The sequence below is a fragment of the Convolutriloba macropyga genome, chromosome 12 (assembly GCF_964194025.1).
Source record: "Convolutriloba macropyga chromosome 12, txConMacr16.3, whole genome shotgun sequence".
In the NCBI taxonomy this organism is placed as follows: domain Eukaryota; kingdom Metazoa; phylum Xenacoelomorpha; order Acoela; family Convolutidae; genus Convolutriloba; species Convolutriloba macropyga.
In genome coordinates, this window is record NC_134479.1 from 10,746,227 (window position 1) to 10,764,117 (window position 17,891).

At 29.6% G+C, this 17,891-nt stretch overlaps 1 protein-coding gene across 1 annotated transcript; it reads left to right on the top strand.

The window, feature by feature from the left end:
• Positions 1 to 76: 76 nt before the first annotated feature.
• LOC142350376 (uncharacterized) lies at positions 77 to 16,889 on the top strand. The gene is made up of 2 exons (XM_075402223.1): positions 77 to 530; positions 16,688 to 16,889. The coding sequence occupies exons 1-2, from the start codon at positions 77 to 79 to the stop codon at positions 16,771 to 16,773; spliced, it is 540 nt and encodes a 179-aa protein (XP_075258338.1). The 3' UTR covers positions 16,774 to 16,889.
• The last annotated feature ends 1,002 nt before the right edge of the window (positions 16,890 to 17,891 follow it).

Below are 17,891 nucleotides of genomic sequence, written 5' to 3' on the forward strand. Positions count from 1 at the left end.
ACTACAATTGCATTTAAGAAATTTATTTAGAGATTTTTTTTTCATTAAGTGCTTTTCATTTAGGGGTGACTCTCGCATGGCCGGTGAGGTTTGTGCAATTTCTGCCAATGCACAAAATGCAGGAAAGTTAATTGACATTGACGAGTGGAGTCCAACAAAACGACAGCGCAAGTGGCTCTTGATTTCAGGCGCTAGTAATCCGCCTGAAGACGTAGAATATTCCACCCGTCTGTCCGCGGATGGAAGAAATAGCGAAGGTTCAACCACATTCCTTTATAATGTAAATTATGATTTGACTAACATGCAAAGAGCGTTGAGAAACAAGAAGAAAAGTGGGAATTGGTGCTTCTCAGATGGTACTATCGGGATCCAAGAGATAGTTCAGTGGGTTCCAGAGGGGTGTGAAAAACCCACTATCTGCAGTGATGCATCTTTCAGTGGAGCTTGGGCTAACTATTGTGCCCAACAGGGAGTTGAGGGATTGCAATGTCTCTCTGCATGTGGGATAGAACCAGCGTTTTACCATGAAGGTATATGTATGATAATTTATGTGTGTTCATATCCATATTAGCAATGTGTATATGGTGACCTCCGCGCCATAGAGTCGCGATATGGTCACCATATACACATTACTCGAATTACCTTTATATGTCCACTACTCTATATTCACTTCTTTATATTTTAAATCTATCATTTCTTGCCTCACTTAGTGCAAACCACTAGTACAGAGTTAAGCTGGTAATTAACTGTTATCAGACGGATAGTTTGGGTTCTATCCCCACTGTCTCCAGTGGACGTCCCCAGATACTAGTATAAAACTAGTGAGACCGTGTAACAAGCACGTAAAACCAACTTGCGAAAATCTGTGAAGCCACTCTGTGGATTGTTGTAACCACTTTGTGGATAACTTGAATAAAAAACCAGCTTAACTCTTTTATAAATTTTAACTTTTTGCTAATATTTTATAAAAATTAATTATCTGCGAAGCAGCTTCACTGGTAAAACCTAAATTCACATTTACTATCTCTAATACCTTTATCATCAAATGGATCAATAGCTATTTTATATTGTTCCTTAGTTTCTAAATGATGTCTATTGCTATCAATAGTATAATTAGTTACATATTTACTTTTACCTTCATATATAGCACTAGTATAAACTTCCAAAATAATTTGGTTTCTAATAGTAGCTTTTGTTATTCCTTTTAACTTCTTTTCTTCTTCTCCTTTAACTGTATTAAAACAATATGCTTTAGCTTTAAGGAAACAAGTCTATAATAGTATCATTAGGTATTTCATCTTTCATCTCACCTAACTCATTATTATGTAAAATATCTTTTATCTTATTCCTTTCAGTTTCTATATTACTATCTAAAGGAACATTTATGTTTATAAATATACTATCTGTATCTGTGTAATGATAACTACAATCTAATTTTTTTTCAAAGTAATCATATATGGCTTTATACATCTATAGCTTAGCTTTTTCTAGTATAACAAAACCTATACAATTAAACTTATCTAATTTTACATAACCTCGAATTTTATGTACAGCTACGAATTCATTATCGAATTCCACAGCATATTTAAAACTAATATTTTCTACTAATTTTATATACCTATTTACATCATTAACTAACTCTATATTTTGTCTATTATATACATTCTCTATTGTTTTTCCATAGAAGGCATTATTCATCAATTTAAAGAATACATCTCCAAATTTATCACCTTTAGCTTTAGCTTCTTTTCTTTTCCGTATAATAAACTCAATATAGGGCTTTAAACATTCTCTCTTACTATATTCTAACTTTTGCTTAATTGTATTATCTTCTAATTTCAAACCATGATCTAAATACCAATCTAACATCTCTCCATCTATTACATAATCTACTTTATCTGTTAATTTTAGCATTAACTTCTCATTAGGTTTATATCCTTTCTTTTTATTTACATTTTGATAATCTGTAAATTGATCTACATATGCTTTTGTTTTCTCAGGGAAGAATGGATACTTATTTGTTTTCTGTTTCACCTCATCACTATAATTAAAATCAATGGTGTAGATATAACCTGTGTTAGAGCTAGATCTAGTGTAGCCCAAGTCTTCACATACTTTGATCTCATCATTTGGTAAAGCTTGAACCATAGCAGAAGCATATAATGAGTTGAAGTCTAAACATTTTAGATAATTCTCTTTCCCTGCATGCTCAGGATCTACTTCTTTATTTTTACAATTTACATGACAATCACCTAATACTGGAGCTAACCCACCTCTAATACCATGTTGTATTGTATTATAAATATTAACTGTATTTTCTTCATAATACTTAAGTCTAACATTAGTATATTTTAACCCACACAACCAGGTTAACCCAGGAGTAGAATATGTGTAACATGGATCAATTTCATAGTATTCTAAACACATAGCTCTAAATTTCTCAAATACATCAACTGATAACAATACATCTGTTTTAAGATACAACATCATATAATACTTTATTGTCTCACATTTACTATCTTTGCAACAATCAATTGCTTGCTTATATTCTTTATCTGTAATACCACTTTGTTTCAACTTAGAATAGAATGCTTCCTTAGGTGGTAATGTTGTTTCATGTAGTTCATCTATACTATCAAACCATTCATATGGGAATACACCTTTACGTCTTTCTAAGCCACATTTATTTAATGTTATACATTCTTCATTACTCAATGTCTTACTTATAGCATCTAAGCTAAGTGGATGGAAGAACCTAAACATATCTAAAGCTTTAGCATAACCCATATCAATACTAATATAATTCTCATCAGTTTTAGTTAATACTTTAAGTCTAATGGGACTCTGTTTATGGTGTTTCTCACCCATCTTCTTTGCTAGTTTAGTTATAAATAGGTGATTATCATAATTAGAAGAATTATATGCATACATTGGTACAAATGTGTAATGTGTTTTTAGCTTTGAGGTTACATTTATTGTGAGCATATCCCGTATATTTACCATATAGATGATTATGATCTCTAACGATGTCTTCACCCAAGTTCTCCTTACAATAGTATCAAATACTATATAACGGAGTAATAGTCTCTTCTTTCATTGAAATATTTGTACTAAATATATCTTTAAATAATTTATTATAATAATCTACTCTATCCACAAACCAATCAACTACTTTATAACCACAGTTACATTCATACTTATCTTCTAATATATCAGGATATTCACTTTTTATATATAAACCACAAGCAATAGGAATGTGTTTACCATCTTTTATTATACATTCAAAATCATAATACAAAGCAAATGGTACTCTGTTTTTATAATGGAACTTATCAAACTTTAGATATTCATCTTTATGGAATGTTCTTCTTCCAACATGTTTCTGTGTATTACATAAGTCCAAATGCTTATTTAATGCATCTTCTGTTCTAAATGATACACAACATTTTAGACATGGATAACATTTATTATGATTAGATGATGTTCTTAATAGGAATGATACATCTTTACATAGGAAGTAACGATTATCCCAGTATAATATGTTACATCCTTTATGATCATTATGATTAATTAATACAGGATTAATATTTTTTTTAATTTAGATTGAATACATTTAATAATACTTTATCTTTATTTAGTTCTTGTATTTTCTTTAAGTCATAATAACCATATGGAGGTGTAACCCCATTTGGTAATTTTATCTCATTAATATATTCCGTTTTATTATATTTACTAACTCTATTTGGATGATCTTTAGAAGGATGCAGATAGGCAATTAGACACCATAGCAAACATTTATTATCAGTATTATGTATATTAAGTATATATCTAGACGTGAATGGTAACTCAGTATCACATCCACCACTAGGATAAAACCTATGTATATACATTGTTCTTTTGATAAATCTTTGCACACTCCATCCAGATTGATTCATTTCTTGTTCCTGCATTCTTGTCTCTAGTTCCCCATTCAATAAATCCAAGTCATGTGCACCATTATATTGCCTAGTCATTAACCTAAAGGTGAAATCGTTTTCATCTAACTTATCATTCGTAGGTTTTGTATACTTAACAACATCGAAGGTGTTAAACTTAATATGGGGATGTATGTTATGCAATGACTCCAGTATATTCAAGAATTTAGGATCTTCATAATTACTACTAGTTATTATTATTTGATTATGCTTCATGTTATGATCTAATCCTAACTCACAAACTTTATCTCTCCACTTCTTATCATCAAGTTTTTTCTGTTTAACATTTTCTTTATCTTCATCTGATCCACTGTGTTCCTTTTTATTGTTATATCTGGTATTACATATATTGCAATATCCTTCAGTTATGTTATGGGTCTCTGACTATGTTTCACCATTATCTTTATCTATATCTTTATATTTACCATCGGTGAAACCACTTCGCGGATTAACATTAAACAGAGGCATCTTTGTTTTTAAATGTTGATCCACACTGTATTGACTCAGAGTAGTCTTACATATTACACAATCAAACTTACTCCCGTTCTTTACTATTTCCTCATTAACTAGTCTTACATCGTTCCTATGTTTTAATGTTGTTACATGTTTATTATAAGCAGTATTATTATCAAGATACATATCAAAACTATCACAAAACTTTATTCCATCTAATTTTTGTTCTATATCTTCATTAGTAACTTTTATTCCATCCTCATTAGCACTCTCAATAATTTTACTTCTATTATATAATCGCTCATTCTTTTTATGTTTAAGTGATTGAATGTGTCTGTTATAATTCTTTAGAGTTATCTCTTCATCACATTCTTCACATTTAATCTTATTTGTTTTATGCATTTGGACATAGAAAAAATCATCAGATGAATCTGAGTCTAAATCAGAATCTTTAGATTGATCTAAGTCATTAGATTCATCTAAGTCATTAGATTGATCTAAGTCTTTAGATTGATCAGTGAAACTGCTTCGCAGATCTAAATCTGGAAAGTATTTTGCTTCTGCTTTTCGCAATGACTCACGCATATCTTCTTCTCGTTGTTTTAATTTTGCATCCTGTTTATCATACGACTCCATTATTTCTTCATTTACACTATTAAACCTACTGATTGATTCTAAAGATTTTTCTAACTCTATATTTTGTCTTTCCTTATCTACTGGTTTGATTTCTTCCCTTGGTTTGTTTTTATTTTTTAACATTTGGACCGCCATGCTAGTAGAACTAGATTGAGCTTTCTCACTTCCAGATTGGACTTGTCCACTTCCAAATTGGACTTGTCCATGAGATTGAGCTCGCTCACTTCCAGATTGGATTTGTCCATGAGATTGAGCCTGTTCACTCGTGGAATGAATGTAACCGGTATAATCTTGTTGATTCATTTTTATATGCAAAATTTTGAAATAATATTATTTATATAGCTTTTCAATACTATAAAAATTATTAGTACCAAATGTGATAAATGTGAAAAAAAGGCTTGGTGTTGGAGTTGTGATGAGTGTCAAAATAAACCATTCCAATGTTTTGTATGTAATAAGATTATAACATATAGAGACAGACATAATCATTTGCAAGTGCACTTTAATAATCCCAGTCAATATTTAGTATGCAGAATGTGTGCAGTAAATAAACACATCTCTCAGTATAGATTTAAACATTTCTATTGTAGGTTATGCATATATCTCCATAGATATAGGTTTCATCATATAAAAGAAAGATTCTTAGAACATGCAAAGAAATATAATATTGAAGTAAATCTATAACTAATTATAATAAGTTTATTAAAGAATTAACAATTAATGATGATAGAAAGTTTATTGAAGCCGCTATTAAATTATATAATGCATTGTGTTAATTATTTTTATATATAAAAATGACTAAACTAGAAACACTCATAGAATTAAATAATCTAGAAAAAAAAAACAGAAGAAATAGATTAGAAGATAAATTAAAACAACAGAATATTATGGTGAAATAGAAGAGTTATTTGATCCCTCAACAAAAACTTTAAATGCGAACATTAAACACAATCTAGCATTAAGTGAACAAACATTAAGAGCAAAAGATTGGCAAAATCAAGAGTTAGATAAACAAACTAAAATGATAGAGCAAACTAGAAACAGGGCATTACTGAAGCCCAATTTGTCCAATGAAGTCGTGGAGGAAACTCAAGATATAGAACCAGTTTATGTTGATACAAAAACAGCCAAACTTTTTCTTGACATAGGGGTTCAAACTAATCCCCAATTAAAATTAAATCTTGTAGATATGCCTATTAGAAGATATAAAATGAATGATGTTGATATAACCCTAGAGCAGGGCGCATTTTTAGTTAAGGATAATATATATGAATTTTCAGACGGATTTATTAAATTCCTTACTAAATCAAATGTAACATATGATGATAATATTGAGGAAGATGAAAACAAAATTAAAAAGTTTTTAAAGGATATTGGATATGATTTAGGAAAAGGGGTTAAGAAAAGTGCTAGATATAGAGCAATAAAACGTATATTAGGGGCAAAAAATGATGTATATGGTAGGGGGTTAAATAGCAACCCAGACCCAAATAGTTTAAGAGAAAGACTAGAATTATTAATACTATAAACAAAAATTGGTAATGATGGATTATATGATGAAATGCTAGATATGTCTAAGCAACTATCATCTATGAATACTATTAATCAAGACCAACTAGATAATTTTGTTTTTAACTACAGTAAATAAATAATGATGGATAAACAACAACAACTATTATTTACAGAACTATTCAGTCCTCAAATAACAAAGTTTAGAAGAGAAAGAATAATACCATTATATAAAGATGAAACCTGGTCAGCTGATTTAATTGATAAGTCATCTCTAAGTAAATACAATAATAATTATAAGCTTATATTAACTGTTATAGATATATTCACAAAATATGCATGGGCTATTCCATTAAAGAATAAATCTGGTTTATCTATAACTAATAGCTTTAAAATAATATCAGGTGAACATCCACAGGGTGGCTCTGAATGTAGAAAACCAGAAAAGTTGTGGGTAGATAGAGGTAGTGAGTTTTACAATAAAACATTTAAATCTTTACTTAAAGAATATAAAACAAAACTATATTCTACTTCTAGTGATTTAAAGGCTGTGTTTATAGAGAGATTCATTAGAACATTATTACATAAAGAAACCAATGTTCATCAATGGTGATGGTAATTGGGTAAATATATTGAATGATGCAGTCATAACATATAACAATAACATTAATATGACACCCGTTGATGCTTCTAATAATCCTGATAAAGTTAAATACACTTTTAGTTTTAAGAATATTAAGGGTAAACCTGGCTACGCCCAACCTAAACTTAAAGTTGGTGATTATGTTAGAAATGTAGATAAACGTAAAATCTTCTCTAAGGGATACACTTCTAATTGGAATAGAGAATTGTTTAAAGTTAATGAAGTTCTAAAAACACAACCACTGACATATAAAATAGAAGATATTAATGGTGAGATAATAGAAGGCAAATATTACGAACAGGAATTATTAAAATCCGAGTTTGACTTTGAATCTAATAATAAGGTTTTGGAATCATTAAATATTGACCTGCGGTCCTAAGTCTAATTATAATTCTAAGTCTAGGTCTAATTGTAAGACTCATTATAAGTCTAATTACAAGACTAATTATTATTCTAGTTATATGTAAACAAATACAAAGATGACAAGAAATAGATTCAATCAAGCTAAACATAAATCAGCATCAACATCAACAAATAACTTAACACTAAGTAAGGCTCGTGGGTTGTTCCTAGAAGATAATGATAATATTGATATGAAGGATAACTATAAAATTACGAATTTACATCCTCCTACAGATGAAAAAGATGTTGTTAATAAAGAGTATTGTGACAATATCTTATTATCCTCTTCCAATAAAATAGACATTTCAAGTAGAAACATAACTGAACTAAGAAAAGGTGACTTTGATAAAGTTACAACTAAAGCATTACAACTAAATGAAACACAAGTTAATGAAGAACTAATTAAAGAATTCATTAAATCAGCAATTGAAGTCACAAATACTGTTAAGTTTTGTTATAAAGTTGCTGCAGATACTATCTCTAAATATAATCAATTAAAACAAGAATTTGATAATAATAAGTTTAATCAGAATATCACTAACATACAACTAGATGAAATGTTTACTACTGGGCTAAAAGAATTTAAAGAAGTTAATAAAAAGACTTATTCTTTTATAGATGAAGCCCTTTTAAAGAATAAAAGGACAATAGTACAATATATATAATTGCTATGCTTTTACGAAGTACGTTAGTTGATAATAAAGAGCAAGAGAGCAAGCAAGACTTGAGATGCATTATGGTATTAAACAAGAAGGTATAACGAAAGAAATAGAAAGGATTTTTACTAATTAAAATAACCGAAACTATGACTAACCCAACAGCACCGAGTGAGAGATTACTATATCCAGATTTGTCATCAGTATCAGAAAGATTGATAAACGAAAAGATTCAAGCTAATAATAAATTTAACAATAATTTAACAATATAAAAGATATTAGAAATTATTATCAAACTGAAACTAATAACTATAATAAGAAGTTAAGTAGATATAAGAATTATTTTAACGTAGCTGAGATAACAAAAATAGTATTATCATCCATAGCAACAACTGCAACATCAACATCAGTTGCATTAACAGGTATAGGATTAGCCTATTCTATACCAACAGCTTTTGCTGCAGCAACTGTTTGTAGTTCATTATCAAAAACAATTAATACTAAAATTAGAAATAAAATTATAAAGTATTCACAAATGTATATTTTAAGTAAACAGTTTAGTGATAAGTTTAATAGACTATATACTAAATCAATGAATGATAATAAAATAGATAATGATGAGTATAATGAACTGGTTAAGGTATATGAGGATTATAAGAAGAACAAGAAAAACAAGCTGAGTTTTTTTTAAACTAAAGTTAGTAGTGTTTAGTAATAATAGTATGTTTAGTAATAATTATATTAGTATTAAAATTTATCGATAATCATAAACATAATATAGTCATAATCATAAACATAAATATAAACATAATCATAAATTTAATATTGACTTTAATCAAATAATTATCTTTTCTTTGTACCTAAGTATAACCCTATTCCTTTTTGTACTACTTCTATACCTTCACCAGTAGTTGCAAATTTAATTAAATCAGGTGTAGCCGCTAGAGTTGCTCTAGGGTTTCTACTTGCAGCTGCACTTCCTATTTTACTTGCTATTTCTAAGGCTCTTACTGGATTATTGACAACCTTCTCTCCAAAGATAACTGTAGCACTACCAACACTTTTAAAGAAATCTTTCAATCCCTCTGCTTCTATTGTTGCATCACTAACAGTCATTGACTTTTTTCTCTTACACTTAACACAATTACCCTTTAACATTTTAGTACCTTTTGAAGTAATAAAACCTCTTATGTTTTTAGTACCACTATAATGTCTACCTCCAACACAATATGAATTAGTTTTGAACTTATTTAAAAGACTCATTTCTATTTATAAAAAATAATGGAAGTTAAAAAGTATAATCCTTTTGTTGTTATTAAGCCTAAGCCTAAGCCCAAGCCCAAGCCCAAGGTTAGGCCCAAGGCTAAGATTAAGCTTGAAGCTGCAGGCTTATCTCTAGAGAATAAAAAGAAACTAGATATTATTTATGCTAGGGGTTTGTTAAGACAAGTAAGAAATAGTTATCAGGAACTGCTTGGCTTGCCACGGACGAAGTCCGTTTGCAGATAATTATATTTATGATATAATATCAACCATCTTGTTACCATCACTATTCACACTAATAATCATTCTAGTTAATACTAATGCATGACATATAACATCTGCAACTGCAGCACTATATTTAAAATTAAGTTGTATTGGTTGTGGACTTATTTGATCCCTTTCATATCTAGTATCAAATACATATATTCTATAACTACTTTTGATTGTTCTATGACTTATATATGGTTTTATATTATGTGGTAGCCCATTATAATCTTCATTAAAGCTAACAATCTCTTTAAAAGCCTCATTATAATTATTGGTACCATAATTAATATTCATTCTATCCTCGGGATAAAACTCACTACCAATCTTACAATAACATTCAGTAACATTCATTGCATCAAATGTACTTGCATCATGAGTTTGTTCATTAACATTATTATTTTCAAAACCAACTATTATATATTGTGGTCTTTCCATTCCACTTTCCATACCTAGATCAAACAAGAAGTTAGTAGCATTGGGCACATTTTTATAAAATTTCTTTCTTTCATAATAACTAAAATCTACATTATTTTTTTTGCTTAAACCCTTTTGCCCAATAATTCTATTATCATTACTAGGATCAATACTAGGTACACACCATGATATATCTCTAATTTCTATATTACCATCATTGGCAACTGCACCAGGATTAGCATTAACTCTATATAGAGCTCTATCATTATTATTTCTTTTTAATATTAGTTTAAATCCTAAACCATATATAATCCTTTCTAAATCATTTACGAAACCAAATAGATCACTCATCTTAATCATCAAATACATATGACTTCGTTGTGCAGCAATATGGTCACCTTTAAGTTGACTATCTCAATTGCCTTGATTTTTAACAAAACCACTCTCATATTCATCACCAATACTAGTTAATAACTTATAAATCAATAGATTATATTTATTATATTAGATAGATATAGAATATATTATATAGATCTATATATTCAATAGTCCTACCACCACTGGTTTCAAGTTTAACTGAACTAAACAATGCCATCATACCATAATTAACTAATCTGATATTAGCATCATTCGCAAATACACCACCAGCATCATCTGATACAACAAACTCTATCTCTAGATATGAATCATGTAAATTTAAATTATTCTCTTCTCTATTGAGAGTGATATTAATATTGGTATTAACCGTATTCCTTGTTGCCAGATTATTGGGTTTATATTTTTATCTGACTTTTGTGTATATCATTATTACAACCATAAGTTGTATCCAAATTAAAATCCATTTTTATAAGATAAAAATTTAACTTCTAATTATAACTAAGACTATGGGGCCTCGCCCGTCCGTGAAGCGGTTCCACCGATGTTTCACCATAATTATGGCTGTAACCATAAATATAATCTAACAATTAAATATAAAAAATGACAGAAAATTTAATCTTATGGGAACTGCAAAAGATACATGATGCTTTAATTAATACTAAAGTAGAACATACACTTAATTTTAGAATGATAAAGCCAACAGAAAAAATTAATTTTAATGAACCTATATTGATATCATCAAAATTAGGTTAATTAGATTATCTGTTTATAATTCGGTGTTTAATGTGAATTGAGGGAATAATCAATTCCTATATGCTAGTACTGTTATAGGAGACGATGAAGCTTTACCTCAGGCTCTTAGTTCTGACCCTAACTTTACCCATAACCCTAACCCTATCTCTACCTCAAGCCCAAACTAAACATCTATCCATAATTATAATTACAAAGGAGTCCCATTGCTATTTTCAACTATTACAACGGGAGCATATGAGTTAACTGAAATAGCAGAATTAATAAAAGAAGAAACTGATGGTAATGTTATAATAGAACCTGATAAGAATACGATGAAATGTTTAATGGCAATATAACAAGGAGAACTGATCTTTGATATAGAAAACTCAATAGCCTCATTACTAGGATTTAGAAAAATAATTTTTTAAAAAAGGCAAATGTAAATCTCAGAAAATTATTTATATTATGGGTTTCAATAATATTAACATTCATTGCAATATTATATCTGGAGCTAAAGATAACGGTAAAGATACAGATATTTTATATACTTTAAATCTAACAGAACCACCAGGTTACTTGATAAATATTATACCAACTAATAGCTTGTATCAAAATGTAACTAAAGATAGAATAGAATATATAGAATGGAAGACCTATAGACTTTAATGGTGATGTATTAAGTTTTAATTTACATTTGTGTCAACAACTTCGTTGATCTAGTGTAACTAGCAACTTTGTTGATCTGACGTAGTCAGCTGGACGAAGCCCCATCTGGTGTAGATATAGATATAGATGTAGATATAAACTTAAACTCAGACTAAACTACAAAACTCTCCGATCCCAATTTATTCTTAGTTTACCATTAATATTTTTATTTTTAGTTATATCAATGACAATATAATTATAAGGCTCTTTCCATACCTTATTACATATATTAGCAAAATCATTATAACTAAGTTCAACATTATTAAAGAAATCTTGATATATCGATGCTAGGACTTTACCTCTCTGTTCAAATAAAATATATAGATTACAGTTCTCTCTAACACTCTGCCTATCCAGAGAGAACAGGTTTTGATTAAGATATATCATATTACAATTATTATTTCTACCCTACAAAAGTATTCATTAATAACTGGTTCTTTGGCTCTAACATCATCGAATATCATTAGTTTCTTTAAGTCTTTGGGTAGTTTATCAGGAGATGGTAAATCTTTCATATCTTTAATAAATTCTATAATTGCTTTTGGGTTTATTCTCTTTAAACCTTCATATTGTTCACCAGTAGATCCAATGATGTATAGCTTATCAAAATATATACTAGCTAGAATTAGTTTTTTTAATAAGAATGTCTTACCACTTTCACTAGGACCAGATAATATACATCTAAATTTATTTGGGAATGTGGCTTCAGTAATTATATCATCATCATTAAGCCATGATTGTAGATCACCATTTGTGTTTATAGAGATACTATTAGTAGGACTATTGCTATTAGGTTTAACCTTTTGATGATGCTTCACCCATGTTTCACCATGTTTTTCATCCAATAGATATATGAAATTATCATTATCATTATCATTATCATTATCATTATCATTATCATTATCATTAACATTATCATTATTAGCAAAGCTACTTCGTAGATCATTATCAATATCAATGTCATCATCACTATCATTAGCATTATCATTATCATTATCATTATCAATGACTTTATCATTATCATTAACATTAAAATTATCTTTATCATTAACATTATCATCAGCACTATCATTAACATTACAACTTAAACAAAAACACTCATTATATATTCCTGGATATTTACATTGATTAACCAGAATATCCAAAGCACTCTTAATTCTAAATCCTCTATCAGTAAGATAGATCATAAATAAACAATAAGCCCCAAAATAAGATTCATCATATTGTTGTATTCTCTCATTAGAGCCTAGATCAACATATTCTTCTGAAAATAATGGTGGGGTTTCTGTACCAAAACTATCAAAGTAATACACAGGACCACCTTCTCTTCTTATAACTAAAACCTAATGTGTACCATCAGTTGGATGTAGATTCACAATAATGTTGACGTTAGGTTCACGGATGGGTGAAGCCGTTTCACGGATACTATCTGGAGTCTCATCTCTCATTACAATTTCATTTGGTGTTAGCCTTATATCTTTGCCTTTATCTTTTATTCTGATATCACTCATAGCATTATTAACAATATTAAATTTATTATTGAATTCCTCAAAAGTTAGGACGAGAATTTTTATATAATAAATTTAATGTATAAAAATGGATAAAGGCGGTATACTTTTTTTCTTATTTTTATAATTGGAATTTGTTATATAATAAATGATTCAATACCAAGTAAATATACAAAACTAGACGAAAGCTTTGGTGGATTTATGAATAGGAGTCTAGTTAGATTTGAATATGAAAAGTCACCATTACATACTATTGTTTATGGTGGAACTGGTACAGGCAAAATATATTTTATTAGACAATGTTTAAAATTATACTCAGTCCAAAATCAAGACCAAGACCAAAAGCAAAACCAAGACCAAAACCAAGATCAAAACCAAGACCAAAACCAAAACCAAAACCAAGACCAAAACCAAGACCAAGCTAAAAATATAGTTATAGTGTGTAAAGATAACAGAGACTGGATAGATCCTGAGTCTAATAAGTATTTATACTGGGTTTAATAAATGTAATATAAATATGATCATAAAAAATAATATGCATAAATTTCAAAATTGTGTAATAGTACTTGATGATATGGGTGATAGGTTAAATAAGAATATAGGTTATTATTTTAATGAAGGTAGACATTATAATATTCAAATGATTGTAATGTGTCATATACCAGCTCAAATAATTAATACAGCAAGAATGAGTTGTGATACTATTTATTTAACAACTTATAATGGACCTGATGTATTTAAAAACTTTAATGAGATATATATATGTGAACATGACTTCAATAAAATAATTGATGAGTTAAATAGTAACCATTATAATCGTACAGATGGAATGTCAGATGAACTTCGTTATGGTATGATTAATTATAATAAAAAGGAAAATACTTTTATTATTATTAATAGTAATAGAACAATGATAAATGATTCAAGAGTTGGTTTCCTTGATTTAAAAGCTCTTAGTTTAAAAGATGATTTAGAAAGAGAAGATATAATTAAACTTATAGCATATATGAAACCACTCATGATTAATGCAACAGATAGAAATGTTATTAATCATGATAATTATCAGCTTTATTTTAATAAACTTCTTACTTTAAATAGTATTAAAATACAGAATCATGTTCTAACTAAAGAAATGATTATGGGAAAGGGTATAAAAAGTTTATCAACTATTGGTGGAATTATAAGCTCAGGTTTAGTTATATTTAGTTATATTTATCCTGATATAATATCAAGAAATGCTGGGAGTGTAGCAATGGGAGCAAGCACAATGTTGAGTAGAGTAAATACATTAGTTAACGTTGGATATTGAGAAGAGTTGGATAATGATCCACGAATTTGCAAAACAACTTCGTTGAGTAGCTTTGCTAATTCACGAAATACAATGCAATAGGAATATATAAATCAGTGTAACTGTAACTTTGTCAATGAAGAGATGGGAATTTTGAATAGAAAGGGGGAAAGTTTTTAACCAGACTATATGGAAATAATGAAGAATTTAGAGAAGAGATTATTAATTTTGTTAGAAATAAAACAGAATTAGACCTTGAATTGATTTTGGATAAGAGATGTAAAACTAATACACTCAATACGTTAGGAAATAAATATTAAGCAGTGTGTATCACATCTAAAGATAATACTAAAGATTTAATTGAAATCATGGCTAAATATTACCCTGTGAAATGATTAGGTAAATATTAAAGTTTACCCTATTAGAAATGCTTTTACAATGTTTAGAGTGTAACTATAAATATGGACACATTGCTGTTTTAAAATATCATTATGAATCATGTCATAAAGGTAAAGCTGATAAATGTATGTGTGGTAATATAATACTAAGTGGTTTTTGTGCTAATAATTTTTCTCCATGGGGTTGTTCTTTAAAAAATGAATCTAGTTCTAGCTCTAGTTCTAACCCTAGTTCTAGCTCTAGTTCTAGCTCTAGTTCTAGCTCTAGTTCTGGTTCTAGCTCTAGCTCTAGCTCTAGTTCTGGTTCTGGTTCTGGTTCTGGTTCTAGTTCTATCTATAACTCCAACTCTAGCTCAGACCCTAACCCTAACCCTAACCTTAACCTTCACCCTAACCTTAACCCTAACCTTAACCCTAACCTTAACCTTTACCCCAACCCTAACCCTAACCCCAACCTCAACCCTAACCTTAACCCAGAAGTCTTAACTAGAAATTTTAATAAATGTAAATATGTAAAACTGCTAACTGATTTTGATGAGAGTAAGTATACATGTAGAAGTTGTACTTCAGCTAAAGTTAATTGTCCATATTGTACTTCTGTTGTGAGATATGATGGGATACGGGCTCATGTAAAGAAACAACATCCAGATGTAGAATTAACTTGAGGATTTAGTAGAAGCTTTTTAGATAAAAAACAAAGTCCTAGAGCTGTAAGTCCTTTAGTTATTGTTCAAACAGAGGAAAGTTGTTCATGTAAATACTATAATTTTGTATCAATTCTTTTTAATAACGGAATAAATATAGAAAAAGTAAAAGAAAATAAAAATTTATTGAAGAGTATAGATAATTTGAAATAAAAAGTATAAAAAAAATTAAAAAAATATCAAAAAAGAGGGAATCACTCTTTAAGAGCGAAAAAGAGCGATCTTTCTACTGGGGGATCACTCCTAATAAGAGTGAATCGCTCTTAAAGAGCGATTCGCAAAATATTAGCTAAAAGTTAAAATTTATAAAAGAGTTAAGCTGGTTTTTTATTCAAGTTATCCACAAAGTGGTTACAACAATCCACAAAGTGGCTTCACAGATTTTTGCAAGTTGGTTTTACGTGCTTGTTACACGGTCTCACTAGTTTTATACTAGTATCTGGGGACGTCCACTGGAGTCAGTGGGGATAGAACCCGAACTATCCGTCTGATAATTGTTAATTACCAGCTTAACTCTGTACTAGTGGTTTGCACTAAGTGAGACAAGAAATGATAGATTTAAAATATAAAAGAAGTGAATAAAGAGTAGTGGATATCTAGAGTGAATTAAAGTAATGTGTATATGGTGACCGTATCGCGACTCTATGGCGCGGAGGTCACCATATACACATTACTCATATTTCCCACGCTAGCACACGGGGGGGGGGGTGCTGAATTTGGGGGAAGGGGATAGCTGTTCACTAAAAAACTGTTTCAGGCAGAGGAGGCGAGTTAACCCTGTACATGACAGGCTCCACTTTACCCAATCGGAAATCAAGAATTGAGCCACTATTCGGCAGATGAGGCGAAATTGAAAACTAACATTGCAATGACACTGAAAGAAATGAGTTAATATCTATATATCTATGTCTGTATGCATGTATGTATGTATATATGTATGCATGTATGTATGTATGTATGTATGTATGTATGTATGTATGTATGTATGTTTTTTATAGATAAAGAGAGAGAGAGAGAGAGAGAGAGAGAGAAAGAGAGTGGAATGATTGTGCAATGTAGAAAAACATTAAAAAAAATCACTCTTGTATTTTATGTATTCAGCATCCAAATATTTAGAACATTTTTATTTTGAATTATAAGAAAAAAGCGCAAATACGAAAGACATATAAAGGTCAAAATAGTTTGCCATTTAAATCCACAACATTTTTACGCTAGTTATCTCTAAGTTAATAAACAAGCGTTATTTATAGGGGAGAAAAATTTTGTGCTGTATTTTTTTTTAATTCTGGTTCTACCAATACAGTTAACCATTCGGATTCTAGTATGCATCTAAATGCGTTTAAATTATATTAAAGTGCGTGCAAAACATCAAAAATCTTCAAAAATAACATAACTGTCATTAAAGCGTCCAAAATACTGAATCGATTGCGTTTTTTTGTCTATAAATTTTAGGTTCCTGAATTTTATCCGTGACCACTTGTGAATCTAATTTTGCAAAAATTTTCATGATTGTATTTTTTCACTTGCGTCTTGATGCTCGTAAGTTACACATTGCCATTTTGGCGATCGATGATTGAAAAGTCAATTGATTCCAAATAGATTAAGAAAAGGTGGCAAAAGAATCATAATCGCCTGTACTGCGATGTCAAAAACACCTAACATTACCTAAGGTTACGAACTTTAGCAGCGTTGCCTACTTTCCAATATCTCGATTGAGGTGAGTGTCCGTGAGACAGGACATCCTCAAAAAATTGACATTTGAGTTCGTGAAGGACATATCCACACAGTATATCAGATAATATGCCCTGGGATATAGCACTTTATGCGTTCATAAGTTTCGATGATGCGAACATAAGTTTTGTATTTGGGTTGTTAGAAGACTTCTAGCGCCCAAAAGTCCGTCAACATTCCAACGAATTTGATGGAGGGTTCATCATGCTGTTTGGAGTGATCTTTTTTCT